Source organism: Carcharodon carcharias, chromosome 3, assembly GCF_017639515.1.
Source record: "Carcharodon carcharias isolate sCarCar2 chromosome 3, sCarCar2.pri, whole genome shotgun sequence".
Classification (NCBI taxonomy): Eukaryota; Metazoa; Chordata; class Chondrichthyes; order Lamniformes; family Lamnidae; genus Carcharodon; species Carcharodon carcharias.
This window is the reverse complement of record NC_054469.1, coordinates 10,033,653-10,059,089: the sequence shown is the minus strand read 5'-3', so window position 1 is coordinate 10,059,089 and position 25,437 is coordinate 10,033,653. Positions and strand designations below refer to the sequence as shown.

The 25,437-nt window shown below is 44.2% G+C and overlaps 1 protein-coding gene across 3 annotated transcripts; it reads left to right on the top strand.

Annotated features, from left to right (window-relative positions):
- Positions 1–733: 733 nt before the first annotated feature.
- On the top strand, positions 734–23,902 carry LOC121275659 (riboflavin transporter 2-like). Of its 3 annotated transcripts, none has more exons than XM_041183173.1 (4): positions 734–753; positions 14,213–15,329; positions 17,580–17,703; positions 22,904–23,902. In XM_041183173.1, exons 2-4 carry the CDS (start codon positions 14,293–14,295, stop codon positions 23,114–23,116), a joined length of 1,374 nt encoding a protein of 457 aa, XP_041039107.1. In that variant the 5' UTR covers positions 734–753; positions 14,213–14,292; the 3' UTR covers positions 23,117–23,902. The 3 variants fall into 3 exon arrangements, with proteins under 3 accessions (XP_041039107.1, XP_041039105.1, XP_041039106.1); XM_041183171.1 differs by lacking the exon at positions 734–753 and adding an exon at positions 1,095–1,264; XM_041183172.1 differs by lacking the exon at positions 734–753 and adding an exon at positions 1,095–1,268.
- Positions 23,903–25,437: the final 1,535 nt, after the last annotated feature.

The window sequence follows — 25,437 nt, the reverse complement described above, 5'->3', positions numbered from 1 at the left end:
TGTAGGATTTTGCAAGTGGTTTCATGGAAGCTTCGGGGAATTTGCTCGGTGAATTGGGTATTAATTCATTTCCTGATGGTGTAATTGGCAGTTTCAGAATGACTGGTTTCTCCACCCATCGCGGGAACATTTCCCGCTACTTCTCGTTATCAGTGCCAGATCTCCAGGGTTACCCTTGGAGACCCCAGCAACCTAGCAGAAACACAATTGGTGCTTTTCATTGAACGCTTTAGTGTATTATAATTATAAAATAGAGATGGTTTGGAAAGGAGACGGATTGTGACGGGGGTGGGGGGAACGATGAAAATTTGGGAATATAGCTAACTGGAGTCGGTAACTCTGACAGTTAAAACCCACAGGAGTAAATTAGGAAATACACATCGAGAGAAGAAAGTGTTAAGGTCGGCAAGAGTACAAGAGAAGACAAAATAAATTGGGTCATTCAGATCAACGGGGAGGGGAGAATAAATTTATATAGCGCCTTTTACATCCTCAGCTTTCTAACCAGTGAAATACTGCGGTATCCCTATGTGTGACATTCTGGATCGGTCAGTAAGGCTGCGTCCAGAACATTTTAAAATTTGAAACAAAACGAAAATAAAATATCTACCCCCGCCCCCGCCCCCCCCCTAAACCATGTGGAGATGGTGAGGGATTATAATGCGCTACCTAACAGCGCTCTGGGAGCATCTTCAACACGGACTACTCGGCTCTACTAGAGGACCCTGCATCTCAAGCAGCGACAAGGGAGCGGTAATAAATGTTGCCCTTAAGGAGCATTTCCATGGGTAGCCTCGACATTTTTCAGTTAAAATTGGGGCTGATTTGCGACTCCACATCCTCAAGTTTGCCCGAAAGCGAGTTCCAGAGCTCATGATGGTTTTTTTTTTCAAAAGTGTTATAATTTCTTCACCTAAACACTGAGCAGCAGATGAGGTTTGGAGTTTGCATCATTTGAGAAATACTGGAATGTTTCAATGGAACTGCAAAAATTAATTTTAATGAATAGAGCAACATAAATCACTCCACCGATTGAAAAGCTGCTTCTTCCCACTCCGCCCCCCCCCCCTTCCCTTTCCTTTCTGAAGAGCTACCGTATCCCTGCCCAATCGGTCGTTGCCACTTTAAACTATCACGGAATTGGAGGGTTTTATCTTGAGTCACAGCTGCTAAACGCTGACTCATCGCCCGCTTGCTCGGTTCCTTGTTCGGAGGTTCATTCACTTTTAAATGCTGTTCCCGCACCTTGGAGATGTGACTGACGGTCAGTGAGTGGTTCATTTATTCTTCCAGTCTCCATTTATATTGTGCTAGACTGAGATCTGTCAATCCTCTCTGTTCAAGGGAGCCAGGCTTCGATGTGAAACTGCTAACTCTCTCCACGTGTCTCTGATAGTCCCACTGGCGGTCCTGTGTAACTGGGCTCTTTCTGTGTATTTGTGTGTGTTGGGGTCTTTGAAGAACGGTCCCCATGGTTACAATGCCAGTTATGCAATCCCTGAGTTTATGTAACTGCCATAATGAACTGAATTATCGTTAGCTTCAGCGGACAAGTAAAATGGCAGAAATGTAATTGTTAAACTGCACGTTTAAAAATTAATCCGTGATTATATTAAATTCCTTTCAGACTGTTGTTTGAATTGGACAGGAGAGAATGATATGAAAGTCTAGTTGTACCAGAAGGAGAACTAGATGGGCCGTGATCTTTTTTTATTAATTGCCTCGGTTCCTGGTTACAGATGCAGTGCTGCATTAGAAAAATCATTTAAACCGAATCAGTGTTTCTTTTCTTTTAAATAAAAAAGGCAACATACAGTATAAGAGACGCCTCCCGTTTCACAATAAGTACGAATCAAATAAGACTCTCAAACGGGTGGTGGAGGTGGTGGTGGGGGTACGCGAAGTATAATACCAGCAGCTTGTTGCTTTGGCCTGTGGCTATAGCTCCTTGTTGGGAACAACTCGGTATTAAAGGACGACTCTGTATCGGTTTGTGTTTGTATCCGTTCATTTCATGTCACTGCGTTCTATTCACTCCAAAGGAAACCGCACTCCTGTCATTCATGAGAAGGGGGTGTGGCTGGGGGGGGGGGGGGCTTGACTGGTGTTTCCATTGTCCAATTAGTGAACGAGACGCCGGAGCACCTGCTGACCAAAATCCAATCGGAAGCGAGAGGTGGGGGAGAAAAACCAATCGGGAGCGAGAGCTGGGCAGGTCGGCATCACAAGGTTATTTCAGCAAGCACTGTTTCTTATTGCATAGGGGAGAGGGGGGTGGGTGTTGATGGCAGCAACATTATGACAAACAGGCGGATTTGTGACAATGTTGGGAATGCATCCACATTATAAATAAATGCAAAACGATATAAAGCTTTCTTTTTGAGGCAAATGAAGAAGATATCTTGGACAAGTCACACTGTCAGTGAAGAGGTACTAGTAAAATCTGAGACCAAAAGAACTCTGCTGACCAAGATCAGGAAGAGACATTCGGAATTTCTTGGGAACATAATAAATGGTGATTTAGAAAGTCTGATGCTGATGGGAAAGATCGATGGTAAAAGAGATTGGGGTAGACAAAGAATGATTTTTTTTTTAAGAGTCTTGCCATCTGTTATGGCAGGCAGATGGTAAAAGCCAAGTTGCTCAAAACCCAAAGGGAAGCTTGAAATAACTGCCACAACTGTTTTGCAATTTCTATATATTTTGAGATGCAGGCTTTGAATTCAGTAAATGAAGGCCACCAAGTCTTATAATTCTTAACAAAAACTAAATTAAATCTCCCAGTTACACTTTTGTTAAGGCAACAGTAAGACAGATTTTAAAAGACCCAGGCAAAGAAACACGATACCCTGAACAATCCAATTCAAAGTGATAAAAACAAAAATATAATTCAAATATACAATTCAAAGTGAGTTCTCTTAACTTCAGTTCTTTGTAGATAGTAGCTTGTGGCTTAGATGCTGGAGGCTTTTCACACTTGTTAGATCTTAGAATTTCTTCCCTTACACACAGCCTTCTCTCCTTTATCCATTTTTCTAATTTGAATGCAAATTCCCATTATTTCACTATGGTTTTGGACTTTACCTCTCTAATAATATCTATCATAGCACCAATTTTACCAGTAATCTTTGGGATAAATAAACACACTGTTTCTTAACTTCTTCTGGCTAGGTGTAATATTTCACCCCTACTTTGAAATCAATCAAGTCTGGCTTATTTAAAAATGCAAATGTTCCCCTTACACCTATGTTTACCTACTTAATATTTCAAACCTAGCTTATCTTCTGTTACATCAAAGCCTTCAGACCAGCTGCCTAAAAGCAATTAAGTTCTGCCCCCCAGCCCCTCTACACACACGCATATACGCCTTAATCTATTTTACAGTAAATTCCAATAACATTATGAAAATTATATCTTCCTGACACATCCAGTTCAGAAGCAGAGCTAATTTAAATTAAAACACCCCAACATGGCGGAGAAGCTGGTGACTTAAATTAACAGCATCAGTAATGGCAGAGGCAGATGGCACATGATAGAAATAGAGAAATAAACATGACAGAGTGACTTTATACAGCTGACCTCATTTGTATAAATCCTTTAATGGCACAGAGGGTCATGCCACCCACCCCTCACCTTTCCTCCTCCCAACACCTTCACAAATAGCCAGCGGTGTTGAATCAAAGAATACGTGTACCCTGACTAAGCCTATCCATCTGTCAGAGAAACACATGACCATGAATATAAAACTCCAAGTAGAAGGAAGATCATGATAATACCTTCAGCTATTTTATTATCCTGGAAAGAATGCATTGAACAAGAGAGTCAACCTAGGACCCAATTGTTACAGCCATGCTGTAGACCCACTGACTGACTCCCTCCACTCCTTTCTCCTCAAAGGTCAGGTGGTACACACACTCTCCAATGATGGCACCAATTTAATCAAGAAAAAATTACCTTTCTTAAAATGTGCTAGCAGCTTCCAATTGACATGGGAAGGGTCCACACAAGGGTAAGGATGATAATTGAAAGGAAGGTTCATTCTAACTCGGAGCATGCAAAGCCAAACTTGCAGATTTCCCTGTCCCACCTCGGGTTTTAATCCTCTCTGAAGAGAAATTATAACTCCTACAATTTATTTAATAGTTGAGAGCAGTGAGTGATTTTTGAACATGCAAGCAAATAGGGCTGAATGAAAAAAAAACTTAGAGATTTAAAAACTGCTTTAAAAGCCTGTGAAGTGCAGAGGCATGTGTTTAACTACATGCAAATTGTGCCCAACAGTAAAAACCAGAATTATCTGTGAATGCTGTGCCTGAATTGAGTGTACGTTACCAAGGAGAGATATACTTGCACTGGGGGAGGTTCACTAAGTTGATTGAAGGGATGAGGGCTTATGTTATGACAAAAGGTTGAATAGGTTGGGTCTCTACTTATTGGAGTTTTGCAGAATGAGAGGCTAATTGAAACTTTTAGGAGCCAGAGGAGTCTTGATAGGGGGTGGATGTGGAAAGGATGTTTCGTCTTTTGGGAAAATCTAGAACTAGGGGTTACTGTTTAAAAATAATAGGTCGCTCATTTAAGACAGAGATGAAGAGAATTTTTTTCTGAGAGTAGTGAGTCTTTGGAACTTTTTCCCTCAAAAGGCGGTAGAAGCAGAGTCTTTGAATATTTTAAAGGCAGAGCCACATGGATTCTTGATTAACAAGGGGGTGAAAGGTTAATGGGGGTAGGCAGCAATATGGGGTTGAGGCTATATTCAGATCAGCCATGATCTCATTGAATGGCAGAGCAGGCTCGAGGGGCTGAGTGGCCTACTCCTGCTCCTAATTTGTATGTTTGTATCTGATCTATATAAGATTCTGGAGTGGTGGGCTTGACAGGGTAGATGCTGACAGGATGTTTCTCCTTGTGGGGAAATCCAGAACTATGGAGCACAGTTTCAGAATAAGGGGTCTCCCATTTGAAGACCAAGATGAGGAGGGATTTCTTCTCTCAAAAGGCCGTTAATCTTTGGAATTCTCTGCCCCAGAGAGAAGTGGAGGCTGGGTCATTGAGTATATTTCAAGGTTGAGTTAGGCAGATTTTTGCCTATAATGGAGTCGAGGATTATGGGGTGGGGGGGGGGTGTGGAGTTGAGGCTGGGATCAGATTTTATTGAACGGCGGAGCAGGCTCGAGGCACAGGATGGTCTTACTTCTCTTCTGTCCTATCTCTTATTATACCGCTGAGATGATTGCACTCATCTCATTATGCAAGGCTGTGGGAAGGGGGTGGTACATGCCAAATGGCAGACCCCCTGAAATCTTATAGACCCCCAAACTGGGAACTCCTGGTGCAATAATAGGTGTATCTTTTGATATTTGTGTGGTTATGTATGTATTCTGTGTAGGTAAGGGTAAGCTGTATCTGTATGTGTCCAGGGTTAGTCAAAGGCGAGGTTGTTGGAGTCAGATTGTGTGTAGGAAGTAAGGGATAAAAGAGCAGATGTGTTTATCTTGTATTTTATAATGAGGTCTTAGGGTTAGTTTAATTTACATGCAAACAGAGTCGATTTGAGATAAAAGCAAAAAGCATTTGGGGATAAGTTTTGAAATTGACTAGTAGCTGTTGCAGTTCAAAGGAGTCTCGAAGGTAAGAACGAGCATTTGCATCTTACAGCAGACTCGTGATTAAACTGGAACAGGCAGTTTATTGATCCAAAAATAGTGGTGAAGTAGGAACAGGAGAGGTTTTAATATTTGGGTCCCGCTGAAGGCCAATCCCTGTGTGTGGAATGTGCTGGAAAAGCTGTGAAAGCCTTTTTTAATTGAAGAAAAGCAACTTGAGTTTTGGCCAGCAGAATAGTTGCCCTGAGAAATAGTTTTTTTTAAAAAAACTTCTGTTGGAAAAACCACATCAGTGTGGAGTTGTTCTGGGAAGTTGTGGATTGTACTTCCGTTAAAGTGAAAGTCATTTCTCGGTTTGGATAATGTTTCCTGGATTTTATGGTCAAGAATTTATAAGGGCTGTTGCCAAAAAGATAGTTTTATTGCATAGTTTTGATAACGCATTTTGGGGGTTTTGTAAGATTTTTCTAACTGTATCGTTTATCTTTATTTTTTTCCTGTCTTTTAATAAACATTTCCAATTCTTCAAATTTTAAAAGTTATCACTGGAGCCCGGTGCTTTTATGTTCAGTAACTTTCTCTCGTTTTTACAATACAAAAATAGATTATGGTCAGATGAGGTGGATTTCAACCTGAGATTGCTCAGCATTAACATCAGCTGTGGTCATAACACTGGTCTGAAGGCAGTATGAATGGGAATAGCAGAATCATCACCAACAGCTACCGCCTGGGGGCAGAGGTTGTGATCTGAAATTGTTGAACGCAATGTTGAGTCTGTAAGATATATTGTAAAATGTCTAATTGAACGATGAGGTGCTGTTCCTTGAGCTTATGTGGGGCTTCATTGGAACTGTGTAACGGGCTGAGGACAGGGAGGTCAGAGTGGGAGTGAAAAAGACAGGCCCGGCCTGATGTGTATTTCCGGCATTTTCTGGTTTAATTCCAGATTTCCAGCATCCATGGTATCTTGTATTGATGTGAACCGGTTAGATTTTTACAATCCAACAGCTTCATGGTCACTCTTAGTGATAACCATCTTTTTATCCACATGGTTTCAAACTGAATATACAATCTCAAAGTGCCTATGCTGGGATTTGAACTCGTGCTCTCTGGATTATTATTCCAGTGATATAACCATACATGACTGTATCCTTCTGTACCCCATTTTGTGAAAATAGGGAATGAATTTAAAAATCTGGGAAATTTTGGGACATTAACTTTTGTCACTAGCACATACCACCTGTGTAATTTTTTGTAAGAGTGTCGTGTTAACTTCAATGCAGAAATAGCCAGTAACTGAGGATGTGGCTGAGAGGAGTCACCAAATCTGACAGTTGGATAAACATCAATGGCGATACAGTAGCAGTTGGGAACATTACTGAGTCTGAGAGATAGATCAACATCGGTAAAGGTATGGTTGTTAATGGCTGAGAGGCATTACTGAGTATGACAGCCTGATGGAAATGGTTTAATGTGCTCATCCCTAATTGCCCTCATGAAGATGGTGGTGAGCTGCCTTCTTGAACCGCTGCAGCCCATGTGGTGTAGGTACACCCACAGTGCCGTTAGGGAGGGAGTTCCAGGATTTTGACCCAGCGATAGTGAAGGAACAGCGATATATTTCCAAGTCAGGATGCTGAATGTCTTGGCGGGGAACTTCCAGGTGGTGGTGGTGGTGTTCCCACGTGCCTGCTGTCCTTGTCCTTCTAGATGGTATTTGGTACATGTTATGTCTCAAATGAACATTACCCCAAAATGTTAAAATGACCAGGAAGTCTGTTTTTGATGTTCCTTGAGAGATAAATATTGGCCAGAACAAAAAGGGAGAACTCCTTTGCTCCTCTTCTAATGGTGCCATGGGATCTTTTACATTAACCTGAGAGGACAGATAGGGCCTCTGTGGTAATTATAGTTTTGGGAAATGTAGGACTGTAGCTTTAAGAATAATCCTGTGTTGTAAGATCACATGACCTGTGTAAACCAATGTGTTAACAGTGCGGGGAACCCCTGCAGGGGAGTTTTTCTTTAGTTGTGGCGTTTGATGTACACGTGCAGTTGCTGCTGTTATCTTGTAACTGAAGTTAACTGTTTCCGCTAAGAAAAGATGTCAGAAGATGAACTCAATAACAAACTAGCGATGAGGATAAATCAGATTCAGCGATGTACCTCATCCAGCGATTGTAAATATCTAAGTTCATTAAAAATAAATGAAGATATCCTCATCCCAAATGCCACAGTTTGGCAGAATCAACCCTTTGAGCCAACCGCAGATGATTGGTCTCAATATATAGAATGTCTTGCGTTCTTCTAGCAAGCAAACAAAATCACGGGGGAGGAAAGGAGGAGAGCGATTCTCCTGTCTATTTGTGGGAGTAAGATCTACAGTTTAATTCGAAGCTTGATGGCCCCCAGCACCCCAGATTCGAAGACTTTCACTGAATTAGGAGACCTCATCAAGGAACATATTCAACCCAAGCCCTCAGTCACAATGCAGAGGTTCAGGTTCAATTCACGGAATAGATCCCCGGGGGAGACAATTGCTACTTACATGGCAAAATTAAAACAACTAACAGAATATTGTGATTTCGGTGAAACCCTGAATGACATGTCTGAGATTGTTTAGTATGTGGTGTGCAGGAAGACACTATTCAGCAAAGATTGCTTGTTGAAGTGAATCCTGATTTTAAGAAAGCGTTAGAGATAGTGCTGGTTCAAAGAGCGCAAAACCGTTCTCCTAGTCAGGCGGGAACAGTCAGTCAAAAGTGGGGTGAAAAGCCAGGACTCCGCTGCAAAGCGCCAACCAAAAAATGAGAGGAAACAGCTTAGCAACTAAACTGTTTCCAGATCGATGAAAGTTATTTTTCAATCAGTCTTCTGGCGGTTGGCAATTTAAAAATGTAGAATGTTATTTTCGTCACAGAAATGGACACATAAGGAGATGGTGCAAAGCGAGATATAAACAGGCCTCCAAACAACAAACAAACAGTCCCATGAAGTCTATCATGCAGAAGAACCAGAAACAACCAATTCTGACATTTATTCATTATGCAACGTAAAAGTTGGGGAGACAGAGCCAATATTTGCTACTGTGAAAGTGAATGGTAAACCCTTAAAAATGGAAGTAGACATGGGTGCTTCTGACACTGTAATAGGTGAATGCACTTTCAGATAGTTAAATAAAGCTGATCAACAATTAAATTTGGAACAAACACCTGCCAAGTTGAAAATGTACACAGGCGAGGAAATCCAAGTAAAAGATATCACCAGAGTAACAGTTCATCATAGACACTGAACAACACATCTACCAGTGATGGTATTAGAAGGTAGAAGACCAAGCCTTCTAGGTCGAAACTGGTTAAGGAAAATTAACCTTGATTGGCCAGTGAGGTTTCAAAAGCAAGCTGTCTTGAAACAGGAACAAGGTCAGGTACTCCAGAAAGAGCTTAGAGAGTCCAAGGACCACAACAGGATGAAGAAGGAGTGCGTAAGGATTCAACAACCTGAAGAAATGAAGACTGTCTTAAACAATGACATGGAGGAACAGCAGAAGAAACTCAGGGAGACTCTGCTGAATTATAGAATTCAAGATGAAGTGAGTGAGCTTCGCAAAGAAAAGGAAAACCCATTGAACGACCTTCCCACGCTGCAAGATTTCCTCGGGTCAAAGTTTTGTGCCGCTGAAAAAGTATGAAGAGAAACAGGAAGAATTTTAACACCGCTCTGAATAAACTGGAGAACCAGTTAGCAGAGAAGATGCAGCAATGTTCAAGTTTCCAGGAGGAAGGCAACAGATAGAAGAAGGAGACAGAAGAGCTGAAGAATCAGCTGAATGAGGCTAAAGAGGTTTTAAAAGCAAAAGCTGTAGAACTTTCCAAAGTAGATAATGAAGTCATGGGCAGCTCGACTACTGAACTAAGACAAGTTGAGAATGCATTTGAGAGAAGTCTGGCCGACAGTGAAGTCAAAAAGAAGGCCAAGGTTAAATCCTGTGGTAGAAAGAAGACACATGGAAAGAGGATGCAGAATTACTGATAAGGCACTGACTTTTTAAAAAAAAATCTTATTGTGTGGGATTCAGCGTTGCTCAAGATCTTGATTTTGTGGATCATTCTAGAACTCTGGATCAGAGGCAACCCATGACTCTGCCATTTGTTCACTTGCAACTACCAGAATTACTATATATGAACGCTGGTCAAACGCAAGTCAAACCAGCAATACAAGTGCCAGTTTGCACCACTTGCTTACCCAGAAGTTCCGAATATGCCCCTATCTTTTCATATAGGCACCGTCTTCAGACAAGACTGAGCCGAATACTTCCCAATTTTGAGGGGAAGGTTGACCAAAGTCAAGGGAACCAAAAAGCGTCCCATGATTTGCATAGCCATGAGTGATAATTTACTGTTGGAGAAGCAGTATATGTAAAGAACTTTGGTGGAGGATCGACGTGGTTACCTGGTAAAGTGAGCTCTGTAACCAGACCATTGTCATACTGCATGGAAGTGGAGCACCAGATCATTTAAGAAAAAGAGAGGGACCCCAACAAAATGATGATCCACCTGTAACCATTACTGAACCAGTGGTTCCTGTTGAAGTTGCTCAGCCAAGGACAGACATGCCTGATGTCTCTGTCAGAGTGGAAGACACTGAATTGCCTGTGCCTAATGAGGTACCTGATGTTAATGCGGTTCCAGAGAAAGTGTTTCCTGGAAAAGAATCTGAAGCCATGGAGATACAATGTTCCACACGGATCAGGAAATCACCTGAAAGACTGAACTTGTAATTTCATGACCTGTGTAAATATTGTAATATCATGAGATGAATATCCTTGTAAATACAAAGTGTACAGAAAAGTTAAAGGGGGAGGAATGTAGTAATTATAGTTTTGGGAAACGTAGGACTGTAGCTTTAAGAATAATCCTGTGTTGTAAGATTACATGACCTGTGACATTGACACTATGACATCATATCTCCCTATATAGCACTACGATGGAGCAAGTTATTTCCCTTTCCTACGGAAGTAGTGGATAGATTAAAGGTGTTGATAGTTTATCTCTTACTACACTATTTCCTCTGCGGGGAGTTCAGAACAAGTGGAAAGAATCTGCTGGGCTGTCCAAGAGTGATGTCAGGAGCACTTCTCCACACATAAGTAATCTGGAATTCTACCTCCCCAAAGAGCTGTTAAGGCTACATTGATTTAAAATTTCAAAATGGAGATTGGTAGATATTAGTTAGGTAAAGAATCATAGAAGCATCGAAACTTGCTGCACAGCAGGAGGCCATGCAGCCCATCGAGCCTGTGCTGGCTCTTTGAAAGAGCAGTGATGGATAGTCCCACATCCATGCATTGTCTGAAACCCTGTATCTCCTCATCATCAAGTACCCATCTAACTGCCTTTTAAAATTACTCTTCTCCGTCTTTTCAGGTAAAACGTTCCAGATCTCGCCAACTTCTGAGTGAAAATATTTCACCTCACCTCCTCTCTAGATCTTTTGTCAATAATTTTGAATCCATGACACCCATAAGCCACTCATCAGAGAGAATATTTTTTCCCTATTTACCCTCTCAGCATCTTGAAAATCTCTTAAGTCACCTCCTTTGTTCCAAGGGGAACAGTCCTAGCTTCTAAGTTCTCTTCATAACTGAAGTCTGTCATCCTTGGACACGCCTTTTGCAGAGGAGTTTCACTAGGATATTAAGGGGTCAAGAAAGCAAGGCAGGTAAATGGAGTTAATATCCAGATGAACCATGATATAATTGAATAATGGAACAGTCATGAAGGACTAAATGGCGTCTTCATGTTTCTGTGGTGTTAATAATAGAACACTTATAATGCATGACAGGAATGAGCAATTTCCTTTTACTAACGTTTCCAAAAAAAATTAAATGAATCACTGAAATATTAACCAATATCTTGTGCTCTGAAAAATAGAGGCACACAGAGAATGCATCAGCTGTTAAGGGGAGTTCAGTGTGGGCTTTTGAGGCGGGGCCACAAGCAGCAGGTGAATGGCTCTTGGACCTGGCTGAGGGGGAACCTCCAGGAGGGAATGGGCATGGGCCCTCAACAAGATAACAGTGCATATTGTTGTAAGTCTGTAACGTGAAGGGTAGCAGAACTAACTTGGATTTTACTGTTGCAGATGGTGGGGAGAATTTAGATATAGAATCATAGAAAGTTTACGGCACAGAGAGAGGCCACTTGGCCCATCGTGTCTGCGCTGGCCAGAAAAATGAGCTACTCCACTTAATCCCACTTTCCAGCATTTGGTCTGGGGCCCTACAGGTTACAGCACTGGAGGTGCAAATCCCGGCACCTTTTAAATGAGTTGAGTGTTCCTGCCTCTTCTATCCTTTCAGGCAGTGAGTTCCAGACCCCCACAACCCTCTGGGTGAAGACATTTTTCCTCTTCTCCCCTCTAATCTTTCCACCAATCACTTTAAACCTATGTGGCCCCCCCCCCCCCCCCCCCCCCCCCCGTCCCTCCCTCCCTCCTTCCCTCCCTCCCTCCCACAGTCACTGACCTCTAGGCCCTTCCCATCCACTATCCAGGCCCCTCACAATTTTGTACATCCCAGTCAAGTCTCCCCTCAACCCCCCCTGTTCCAAGGAGAACAGCCCCAGCCGATCCAATCTTATTTATTAACCTGCGGTGACCAGCGCCAAGTCCAGCAGTCTCGGTCTGTGGTAGATGTCCTATTGTACAAGAGCTCGCTCTGAGACATGCTAGCCTTGCAGGCAGAGGCAGTGAAAGAGGGTGTTCCTTTCACCCAGTCTGCTCTAACTGCGCCCGCTGCAGTTTTCAAGGTTCTTTTTTTCATGGAAATATTATGAATTGTGCTACATTTGTATCAGGACATTGTGGTGTGTGCGTGAGAGTGCTGCTGACGATATCTATCCTTGGAACGACGGCTTATCCATGTTGCTGGTACAGTGAGTGCGTCTGGTTTGGCCCCCACAGTCGGGAGGGCTGAGGAAGGTTGAATTTCCCTGGCACCTCAGTTCAGGGGCACACTGCTCTGCTGTGTGGGTGTCTCTGATGTTTGACCATCTGACATCTGACTCCAGTAGCTGTGGCTTGAGGAAAGACTGTAACTGATGAGAGGGTTTTATTTGGGGTGAGGCAGATTCTCTCTCTCTCTCTCTCTTAACTGGCACAGATTAGTTTATTAATCTGGGAACTATCGAGCTGCGATCGGCTGATGAGGACAGATCTCGGTGGTAGGCTTGTCAGTCAAGGAGAAAGGTTACAGTACTGTAGGTGATACAAAGTTTCAGTCTTCAGAACTTGAGCATTTGAGAGGCAGGCAGATGGATTTTTTTAGCTAGCCTTCATAAAATAAAACAACTTGCTCCTTTCAATGATTTTGGATAATTCGCAAAAGAACCTGGGGCAAGATGAGGAGAATTTTTTTTGTTTTACACCGGGAGGAGTTGTGATCTGAATGAGCAGTGAAGGCAAATAAAACAGTAACATTCAAAAGGAAATTAATCAGGAAGATTTGGCAGGGCTGTTCAGGAAGAACAGCAGCAGTGTGTTCCATCGATAGCTCCTCCAAAGAGCCAGCATAGACACGATGGACCGAATAGCCTCCTGTTCTGTAAAATTCTATGATTCTTTCAGGAGAGGCAAATTGACGGCAAGTGAGAGCTATTTAGCTACAAAAATTGGAGGGGAAATATTAGAGAATATGACAAAATATATGAACTGTTTAAAATTTAAATGGAGAGAAACTAAGAGGAAGGAAATGGTACAACTGAGTAAAGTGATCTGTTTTATCACCTTCTAAGATTGTTTTCCATTTAGTTACGATGTAGAAATGGATTTTGTTTTTGCTGGAATTGTAGAAATATTTGGTTGTATCGAAGTGAGAGAGCTGAAAACAGACAACAACACTGTCAGCTGGGCAAGAGGAGTTTCGTCAAACCTGACCACAACTGATAGGTTAGAACTGATAGGTTAAAAAGTCAGCTCCTGATCCTGATTGCTATCAAATGACCCCCCCCCACCCCCCAACTTACCGGAGCGATTGATCAGTCTTCCTTTTGTGTGTCAGTTTGTGAGTGCACGTGCAAGAGTGATTCCCTGCCTGGCGGGGGGGGGGCCTTGAAGGTTGGGTTTTATGGTCAGGGCTGTAAATCCCATTATTAATGGGGCCTCTGTGACCTGACTTAGCAGCCGTAAACAGTAACGTTTTCACGTTCTGTTGAAGCTAACAGTGGAAGTTATCCAGCAATTTCTGGCCTTTGTCTCATAGAACAGGGCAGTGGTGAGGGGGGGTGGGGGTGGGGGTGGGGGTGGGGGGGGGGGGGGGGGGGGGGGGGGGGGGGGAGGGGGGGGGGTTGGTGGTGGTGGGTGGGGTGGTACAAGGCATTAAGCCATAATGTTGGGACAGAATTAAAGGTGCCTCACCCTACATTGACCATGTTCCACCCGACCTAGGGAATGCTTCATGCTGTTGCTGGACACCCCAAATAGAAAAGTGATCAACGCGTAGAGCTAACAATCGTGATAACCTCGTTTACTTTCTTCTCTTTTACTGTAGGGCTGCTGAGGAACATGATGCTTTACTGAATTTGTATGTCTGCCTTTTGTTTTTAAAGGACGATCGAGGCTTCACGTTCAGTAACTGGGTGGACACCGCTGAAGACCGTCGTGTAACAGCTGACTGCAGGCGTTTACCATGGCGCTGATAAACCACGTGCTGGCTGCTGTTTTTGGAATGGGGTCATGGATAGCTATCAATGGCCTCTGGGTAGAACTACCTCTCATTGTGCCAGAGATCCCAGAAGGCTGGTACCTCCCTTCCTACCTCACCATCATCATCCAGTTCGCCAACGTGGGCCCTTTGTTTGTCACCCTCATGCACAAGTTCTCGCCCAGGAAGCTGAATGAGTCAGGTGTGATCTATGGCATTGTGTGTTTAGGCATCGTGGCCTGCTTTCTCCTGCCTTTCTTCTGGAAAGTGACAAGCGTGTTTGCTGGTGGGCTGCACAGCACAGCTCTGCTGGTCTTGGCCTTTTTCCTCTCGCTGGTGGACTGCACATCTTCCGTGACCTTCCTGCCCTTCATGACCCACCTGCAGCCCAAGTACCTGACCAGTTATTTCATTGGGGAGGGCCTCAGTGGGCTGGTCCCGGGCCTTGTCGCATTAGGCCAAGGTGTCGGGGTCGTTAAGTGCGTCAACGCAACCACAAACGCGACCGGCAGCGTGCCTTGGAACTCGACTGAGGGTGACAGCACCAGCTACAGTATTGTAGCCCACTACCAGCCAGCCAACTTTCCCCCCGAGGTCTTCTTTTTCTTCCTCAGTGGTGTGATGGCCATGTGTTTGGTGGCATTCATTCTCCTCAACTGTCTCCCACAGTCCCATCACCAGCGAGCAACCAGCACATATGTTAAGCAGACAGAAACTGCCAACGAAGGGGCGGAGTTGAGTAAGACGGAGGTGGCAGAACAGAGGCCCATGATCAGCTCTCCGGACAGTCAGCAGGAAGCCAGGGTGAAAGCCATTTCCAGGACTGGGAAGCACTCCCGCTCTGAGATGGTACTGATCTTCCTCATCCTGGGGTGGGTAAATGCCCTGACCAATGCTGTCCTGCCCTCTGTTCAGTCCTACTCATGTCTGCCATATGGGAATTTGGCCTATCACTTATCTGCTGCCCTTGGAGCCATGGCCAACCCACTAGCATGCTTCATTGCCATGATCTACCCAAACCGGTAAGCTGCTGCTCTTGTTCATATCTGTACTGAAATGCAAGCAACAATAATGCCCATCCCGAAATGCTTGGGGCATGTATTAAGAGTCAAACGCTGGAGTCATGTGTAGACCAGGTAGGTAGGCAGGATCCCGCCCCCTGAAGGACCAATTTTTCCAGCAATATTTCACAGTCCCGTTCCTGGTGGTCAACCCACAAGTGACCAGATTTTATTGAATTTGGTTCCCCCGGGATTTCAGTTCCTGATCGAACGTTCAAAAATGGCGGTCAGGACAGCAGCTGCTGGTCCATCAGGGACCATCTGGCCCTGCATTCCTGATGCCCCTGGAGTATGCCTGACTAGAAACTTTTTACCCCACCCCAATATCACTATCCCCCCCACACACCACCCCCCCCAACACCCCCCAACCGCCTTGGGAGAGCCACAAAAAAAATCCAACAAAAGAGATCCAGGGCCACCTGAAAACCCATCTCTGACCCAGTGTGGGAGACCAGTCCGACATCACGTTAACCACGTGTACATAAAACGTACGTGGTTCAACAGTCAATTAGATGCCATCTCCGAAATGATGAAAGAACCAGAGGGGCAGAAGGGGAATTTTTTGTTTTAAACCCCGTGAGTTGTTATAATCCAGGATTAATCCTGTTCCTGCTGGCCTACTGGGAGTGCGATGTGGGGCACTTTGCCTTGTGGAGTCACCTGTCTGTCCCACTTGCCTTTCGGAGCCAGGTTTCCTGAGGTCTGGGAGACCCGGCGCAGCCGCTGTTCTGTTTAAATCGCGGGCTCATTCGACAGGTGACCAGTTTAAATATATTTAGGAAATGTCCTTTTGGGACATTCGCAGACCACTAAACCAGCCATTGTGAAAATGAAATTTTTTTGCTGATTTTAAAAATTTTTTTACCGCCCTGCCACCCCCACACCCACCCCCCAACCAATCGTGGGTGGGGGTTTCACATATGCTGTTTTGCTAATACAGCTTTGTTTCTGCCATGTTCATTTTGACAGTGTCACTTCCCCTCCATTAGGGGGCAGTGACACTCAACGTAAACCAAAGCTCATGTTCCCCACCCTGTGGCAGGGGAGCAGAACTGCAGGAAGTTCCAGTGCTCCTTTCGTCTTCGCTGGCTTGCATGGAGCTGCTTTGAGTAGTGTTAGTAATATGATGGTAACCATTCATCCCAATACCTGTGTCCAGATATGGAAACAAAATACTCTGCAACCAAATCAGACGGAGAGACTTCAAAATGTCTGTAATATTATGTCCCCTTGTTCTGAACTCCCTGACCAGAGTAAAATAGTTTCTTGGTATCTTCCCTATTGAATCCTTAATATTTCAAATACCCTGATTTGATCACCTCTCAATCTCCTACACTCAAGGGAATGCAAGCCTGTTCTTATGTATTAATCATCTAAGCCCTGGTGTCCTGGTATCCCAGTGGTATTATTGCCATAGAGGGAGTGCGACGAAGGTTCACCAGACTTGTTCCGGGGATGGCGGGACTGTCCTATGAAGAGAGTTTGGGGAAACTGGGCCTGAATTCTCTAGAGTTTTGAAGAATGAGAGGTGATTTCATTGAAACCTACAAAATACTTAAAGGAATAGACAGGGTAGATGCAGGTAAGATGTTTCCCCTGGTTGGGGAGTCTAGAACCAGGGGACACAAGTTCAAAATAAGGAGGAAGCCACTTAGGACCGAGATGAGGAGAAATGTTTTTACTCGAGGTATGTGAATCTTTGGAATTCCCTACCCCAGAGGGCTGTGGAAGCTCAGTCATTGAGTATGTTTAAGGTAGAGATTGATAGATTCTGATTAACAATAATGTAAAGGGTTATGGGGACAGTGTGTGTAACAGGAATTGAAATGTTCAATCAGCCATGATCTTATTGAATGGCGGAGCAGGCTCGATGGGCTGAATGGCCTTCTCCTGCTCCTACCTTCCTATGTTCCCATCATTCTGGTGAAACTGCCCTGCACCCACTCCAAGGCCAATATATCCTTCCTGAGTTGCAGTTACTCCAGCTGGGGCCTGACTGAGGCTCTGAACAATTGAAGCGTCACTCCCTCTCCATCGTTTCCTCTCTCCAACCCAAGCATCAGGTGGGCTGGAGGGGTGTTTAGACTGCAGCTGACTCCCGAACCCTGGGAGCTGGGCGGTGGTGGTTCAGTCCTGGTGGTTTTTGTGTTTAGTTTGGAATGCTGTGCTGGTCTTGCTGGCTTGCTTGCATGTTCTTTATTTCCTTTCCAGGTCGCTGAGGCTGATGGGGTTCCTGACGCTCGCTGGCACTGGCGTGGGATCCTATATCATGAGCATGGCTGCCCTGAGCCCATGCCCCTGGCTGGCTCAGACCCAGATTGGTAGCGCCCTCATTGTGAGTTTTCTTTTACAGCTTTGAAATTCTGAACCTCCTTGAATCTGAAACCTGTTTCAAAAGTAAGGTCTTGCACTTCAGTAGTGCCTTTAACCACCTCAGGACATCCCAAAGCACTGTACAACCAATTAGGTATCTTTTATTGAAGTGAAGTCACTTTATTTTTCTATCCCTTCGCAGGATGTGGGTGTTGCTGGCTGGGCCAGCCTTTATTGCCCATCCCTAGTTGCCCTTGAGAAGGTGGTGGTGAGCTGCCTTCTTGAACCGCTGCAGTCCATGTGGTGTAGGTACATCCACAGTGCTGTTAGGGAAGGAGTTGCAGGATTTTGACTCAGCGAAGTGAAGGAACGACGATATATTTCCAAGTCAGGCTGGTGTGTAGCTTGGAGGAGAACTCCACAGCAATATGGTTAACTCTTAATTACCCTCTTAAATGGCTTAGCAAAGCGCTCAGTTCAAGGGCAACAAAAGTTGGCCTTGCCAGCGACGCCCATATCCCATGATAGGTCAATGGGAAAAACACGATTATCTATCAATTTCCAGTCAAGACTGCATCCCTTGGACTTAGAGTGGAAATGAGGGCTGTAACAGAGGAATGAGCAGGGTAAGAGAGGAATGGTGTTAATGGGGACTTGGGGGGGTAAGGGCGCTGTTGAGTGCGTTAGTAGCTACAGAAATGTCACGGCGAAAGGAAGGCCAAAGCTAGAAATTTGAGATTTTGAAAATGCAGTTGTAAGTGAATTGTTTGGGGGGCAGGGGGGGTGGGGGCGGGGGGGGGGGGGGGGGGGGGTGGTGATAGTGTTTTTCCAGAGGAGGATACAGGAGGAGGTAGATTTGGGATGGAGAGAGTATAGGGCTGGGGAGTGATGCATGGAAGTGATCAGACATAGTCTTATCTGTGATTGAAAGAATGGGAGTAGTGAGACCATGTGAGATGGTAAGGTCAAAGGGGTGAGCATGAAATATGGGTTAGGGGGTTTACATGGAGGGAGAGAGATAGAGAGATTAAGGGAGGATGAGAAGGCAGTGAGCTCCGAGGAGAGAGAACATGATGCAGTTGAGATGGAGATTGAAATCACTGAGCATTGTTTGGTGGACAGGCCGAGACAGAAAAGAACCAGGATTCTAAATGAGAGGTGGGGTGTGGGGGGAACAAGGTGAGATGCTCAAAGGGGAGAAAGTGCCAGAAGAGTTGGGGACAGGTCAAACTGAGATCTGGCGATAACTGCCACACCATTGCTGTGGGATGGATAAGTGGTAGGAAGATGTAGCCAGGTGGGGAGGCTTCATTTGGGGGAAGGTATTATCACTCTCCTCAACCAGGTTTCTGTTGAGGTCATGATGTCGATGTAATCATCCACAATAAGTATATGGACGGCAAGGGACTTATTCACAAATGGATGGACGTTGTGAGTGGTGGTGTGGAAAGTGGTCACTGACCGGTGGCACAGTCCACAGGGTTAACAGTGGGAGGGGTGGGTTGGACAGGAAGGAGATTAGCTCTCAGCAGCTGTACTGGGAGCGGGGGCGGGGTGTGATGTTCAGTGAAAGAGCAGGATCAGAAATTGGGGTTGCTGGTGGTGTGGAGGCAGTGACGAGTGCCTCAATGAAACCATTAGAGGTTGCTAAGAGAGGCACAGAGGAGAACTATATCCAAGAGGGAGTTGAGTCTAGGATGGCAGCAGGAAACCCATCTGGTTCACTAATATCTTTCAGGGAAGGAAATCTGCTGTCCTTACCTGGCCTGGCCTACATGTGACTCCAGACCCCTAGCAATGTGGTTGGCTCTTAAATGCCCCCTTTACAAGGGCAATTAGGGATGGGCAATAAATTCTGGCCTAGCCAGCGACACCCACATCCCCTGAACGAATAAAAAAATTACCATATGATTGGGCTAAGAATTTTGGAGAGCAGCGTACCTGAAGGGGAAGAAATTAAAAGTGGCCATGCAAAAAGAAATAAAAATAAAATATAGAAAAAATTCAAAGTAAAAGAAATAAAAATAAATAAAACGACAACACCAGGGCAATTAAAAACAAAAATTCCCAGTTTCCTAAGCTTGCGTGTCCGCTCGGGATCTCCCCAGCTTACAGCTCGACTTGGAACAGCTTATATTTCACAGTTGCACATTTACTCGGTGACCTTGATCTTCAGGCTGCTCTTGGGGCCCAGTTGTCTGGCCGGCATCCTATCAGCTGAGCTCTTGGCGGTCGTTGGCACCGTGTCCCCCAGTGGGTGAGCTGAGGTGAGCCCAGTGCAAACGTAGGAACGCACAGTTTGGAAAGGCACAGGCTAATCAAGGACTAGTCAGCCTGGATTTGTTAAAGAGGAGGTTGTGTCTGACTAATTTGATTGAAATTTTTGAAGAGGTAAGGATGTTTGAGGTGTTTGGTGTCGTCCACATGGACATTAGCAAGGCTTTTCATAAGGACCCGTATCGCAGGCTGATCAGAAAAGTAGGAGCCCGTGGGAGCTAAGGGTAAGTGGCGAGTTAGATCCAAAAGTAGCTCAGTGACAGGAAGCAAAGAGTAATGGTCGATCGACGTTTCGTGACTGGAAGGTTGTTTCCATTGGGGTTCTGCTGGGCTCGATACTGGGCCCCCTAGGTATATAACAATGACTTATAATTAAATATAAGAGGCATAATTAAGAAGTTTGAGGATGATACAAAAATTGGCCTTGAAGTTAATAGCAAGGAAGAAAGCTGTAAACTGCGGGAAAATATCAATGGGCTGGTCAGGTGGTCAGAAAAGTGGCAACTGATATTCAGTTGGGAGAAGCGTGAGGTAATTCATTTGAGGAGGTCAAACAAGGCAAAAGGATACACAATAAATGTAGGATACTGAGGAGAATAGAGGGCAGAGGAGCCTCATCTGTGCATGTCCACAGATTTCTAAAGGTAGCAGGACAGATAGATAAGGTGGTTAAGAAGGCGCATGGGATACTTTTTATTATCCAAGGCTTAGAATATAACAGCAGGAAAATTATTCTAGATCTGTGTAAAATACTAGTTAGGCCACAGCTAGAGTAGTGTATGCGGACTGTTCACTACCACACAGGAAGGATGTGACCACATTAGAGAGGGGACAGAGGAGGTTTACGAGGACATTGCCAGGAATGGGAAATTTTAGCGATGAGGAAAGATTGGATTGGCTTGAGTTGTTTCCTTTGGAACAGACGAGGCTGAGGGGAGATTTAATTGAGGTGTTTGAAATTATGAGGGACAGGTAGAGTATGTAGGAAGAACCTTTGCAGAGAGGTCAATAACCAGAGGGTATAGATTTAATAAAATTGGCAGAAGGATTAGAAGGGAGTTGCGGAGAATTGTTTTCACCCAGAGGGTGGTGAGGGTTGGAACTCATGGCCTAAAAGGGCAGGAGAGGCAGAAACCCTGATCATATTTGAAAAATACTTGGATATAAACTTGGTGTAACTTATGGGCCAAGAACTAGAACGTGGGATTAGGCTGGATAGCTTTTTTTGACTGGCACAGATACTATGGACCAAACAACCTCTTCCTATGCTATAAATTTTCTATTGTTCTATCAGTGAATTATTTGATAGTGATGGTTGCAGCTCAGTGGGATCATGTCCTGACTGGGTTTACTCACATCCAGATACTCCCAGCAAGAGGTCACTGGAAGGGGATTGGCTGTTTGAGGGGCAGGAACCCTGGATAATTATCACCCCCCCTCTCCTCCCCCACTCTTTGTCTTGCTCATGAACATGGTGTGTCCTGAAGTGCTTTAAAGTTTATGAAATAAGTAAGAGGTGTAGTTACTGTTTCAATACAGGAAACACAGCCAATTTGCGCACAGGAAGGTGACACAATGAACAATGTGATAATAGCTAGATAATCTGGTTGATCTGTGTTGAAATATAAATATTAGCCAGGACATCAGAAAAGATTCCCTGCTCTTCTTAGGAATAGTGCCCTCCATTGGATTATTCCACATTGGCAGCCATCACACAGCCACCGAGCACGAATGAAGCTCTGGAATTCCCTTCCTAAACTTCTTTGACCCTTTGCTTTCCTCCTTTAAGACACTCCTAAAAACCTATCTCTTTGAGCATCTGCCCTAATATCTCCTCGTGTGACTCAGTGTCAAATTTTGCTTTTTTTAAGAGGTGTGAAGTGATTCATTTTGATAGAAAAGATGGGGAGAGACTATATAAAATAAAGAGGACAATTTTAAAGAGGGTGGAGTAACAGAGGGACCTGGGTGTGTTTATGAATAAATCATTGAAGGTGGCAGGACAGGTTGAGTGTGCAGTTAATAAAGCAAACAATATCCTAGGCTTTATTAATAGAGGCATAGGGTATAAAACTAAGCAAGTTATGAAACTTATATAAAACACTGGTTCAGCCTCAACTGGAGTATTGTGTCTAGTTCTGGGCACCACACTTTAGGAAGGATGTGAAGACATTAGAGAGGGAGCAGAAAAGATTGACAAGAAAGGTTCCATGGATGAGGAACTTCAGTTATGATAATAGACTGGAGAAGTTGGGACTGTTTTCCTTGGAGAGAACGTTGAAGGATATGTGACAAGAAGTATTCAAAATCATGAGGCGTCTGTACAAAGTAGATCAGGAGAAACTGTTCCCATTGGTGGAAGGATTGAGAACTGAAGGGCACAGATTTAACGTAATTAGCAAAAAACAGCGATAGTGACACGAAGGAAAACAATTTTTACACAGCGAATGGTTAGGATCTGGATTGTGCTGCCTGAGATTGTGGTGGAGGCAGGGTCAATCGAGGCATTCCAGAAGGAATTTGGATTATGATCTGAAAGTGAAGGATGCGCAGTACTATGGGGAGAAGAAGGGGGCCTGGCACTTGGTGAACTGCTCCTTCAGAGAGTCAGCACAGACACGATGGGTTGAATGGCCTCCCTCTGTAACCATTCTGTGATTATGCTCTGTGAAGTGTCTTGGGATGTGTTACTACGCCAAAGAAATACAAGCAGTTGTCATCCTGGGAGCATGCCTATCCACCTGAAAGGGCAGAGGGGTCTTTGGTTTAACGCCTAGCCTAAGAAATGGCAGCCCAATAGTGCAGCACCCCAGCAATGCATTGGGAGTGTTAGGCTGGATGGGGTTTAAATGTACATTTCAGGGGTAATAGCGCTACACACTGAGCCACAGCTAACACCAAACCATATTGAAGGTATAACTCATGTCACTTTTCCTCCCTGTCAGGTCCTGTCATGGATCCTCTTTGTCGGGACATTATCGTACGTCAAGGTGATGATCGGCATCATTCTGCGCGATGAGGGTCACAGTGCCCTCATCTGGTGTGGAGCAATGGTGCAGCTGGGCTCCATGTTGGGCGCTCTGACCATGTTTCCTCTGGTCAGCATTTACAATCTGTTCCGCTCTGGTGACCCATGCAACACCAAGTGTCCTCTGTGACTGGCACCCGCAGGCAGAAGGAGGGTGGAATAAAACAAAAGGGTAGCAATAGACTGGATATTATTAAAAAAAACTACAAACATTTACAAGGACCATGGGAGGTAACAGTGCAGATTTCTGCTGAAATCTCTGTCTCAAGTAACTGTACCTGGGCTCCTTCCTTTACACTGTACTCACTGTCCTAGGTAGCAATAGAATTTCCCTGGGGCAGAGGGATATCTCCCAGGATTGTGCCATAATTTCGGGGGCGCTGAAAGCTATTTATCCTCTCTTCATGCCTGAAGATTCTGCAAAGGTTAGTAAACAAATTGACACCTACCCTTAGGGTTCTTACTTACCAGAAAAGGTTCTAATGCTTGTTAGTTGCCTTGTGTTCAATTCATAGAATACTCTGAACATTTCCCAATTCTGTGGGAGGGAAGCAGAGTTAAATGGATAGTGTATGTCTGGGGAGCGAGGGAGTCAGTAGAAGGACCTTGGTGGGAATATATCCTTCAAACAAAACCAAACATGGAAGATTTTTAGCTCATGTTATGCTTCTGCATAATTTTAAAATCTAAAGTTAATTTTGAGGTATACTGTGCCTTTCCCTGGCTCTGATTTATTCCCTTCTTCCTTGTGTCTTTATCCTAACTCTGCCATTTATATAGTAAGAGCTGGTTCATGATTCATCCTCTCGGTTCTAGTATTTTGGTGACGTCCGAACATTTTAATTAAATACTTGACAGATTTTATTTCAAACTGGCTGGCATATAAAAATATGACACAATAAAGTATCTGTGGAGAGTAAATAACACTATATGTATTTGGAATGCTTGCTGTGGTATAATTTGAATTGATGTCTTGTGTTTGATTTATAAAACACTTCCCCCTTTTATGGTAGTACAAAATGTTTTATTCCTCTCCATTGAATCCTCCAGACCCCATTATATCGAAAGACCATCCACTGAATTGGACAAACCTATGAAAGTGGTAGAGAAAGGCTATCAAGACCACCCTATTCCAATAAGGTGCAACCACGCGCACCAATAATCCATCACTCCACCTCTCGATCTGCAGTGGGAGATGAAAACAGAGAGAACTTGCCCCTAATTTTTGATAAACTACAGAAGGTTTCTCTCTCAGCATCTATTGCAAGCAAGCAAAAGACAAAAGATTTGCATTTCTTAAACACCTTTTATATTCCAGGGTGTATCAAAGCACACTTTATAGCCAATTAAGTACATCAGAAGTGTTGTCACTATGGGAATGTTGAAGACAAGGCACCTAACTTCCTACACCAACAATGAGATGATGACCAGGTTACCTGTTTTAGTGATGTTGGTTGAAGGATAAACATTGGCCAGCGAGAAACTCAAGAAATCCTCTGCTCTTCTTTGATATAGTGCTATAGATTCTTTTATGTCCATTCGAGAGGACAGAAACTGCCTTGGTTGAATGTCTCATCTGAAATGAGGCATCTTGGACATTGCAGCTCTCTCTCTGTACTGTATGTTTAGAGTTGGGCTTGACCCCACAACCTTATGATTCACAGGACAGCTACTTAGAGCAAGTTTCAATCTGATATTAGGAAATAAATACAGGCTGCTTGGATTACTGTCTTACCCTGGACGTTTCCCTTGGTACTCCTTTGTACTCGCTTAAATCCAAGGGCATATACCTTAACAAATATGGTGAACAGCTGTTTCAGCCATTCACTGCTTGGTCTGGCTAGACCACATAAAGTCCTATTAGGTCCTCTTATTTGCTAAGACTGCTCATTATTCCAGGTTTATCCTGGAATGCAACAAAACCCTCGGTTTAGTTTCTTTACTGCAAACCATTTTCTTAAACCCCTCTCCACCTCCTCCTCCATCATCTCCAGCCATAAGTGCAAGGGGCTTATGGATTTTTTTTGCCACTAACATTAAGACCATCCAATCAGCTGCTTTTGTCATGTCTTTTCCTTCTACTAACCCAGAACTTGTATCTTCCTCTAAGTTTCTCTCCTATCCACCTTCATTCCCCCTCTGAGCTGACCTTGTCACTGAGACCTAGCTCCTGCTCTCAGTCTTATTGCCATTGAACTATTGACCACCTAACCTCCCCTCCTGGTCCCCATGTTGTCTAATATTGTTACCAGTTCTTTCTCCTATCGCCACCCTTCTTAGAAAATCAACTCTTGACACCTCCATCCTTGGAAATTATGCTCCATCTCCGACCTCCCTTTCCTCTCTAAAGTCCTTGAATATGTTATCGCCTCCCAAATCCATCTTTCTCAGAACTTCCAGTTTGAATCCCTGTAATCAGGTTTCTGCCCGTCATCCTGTATTTAAATAGCT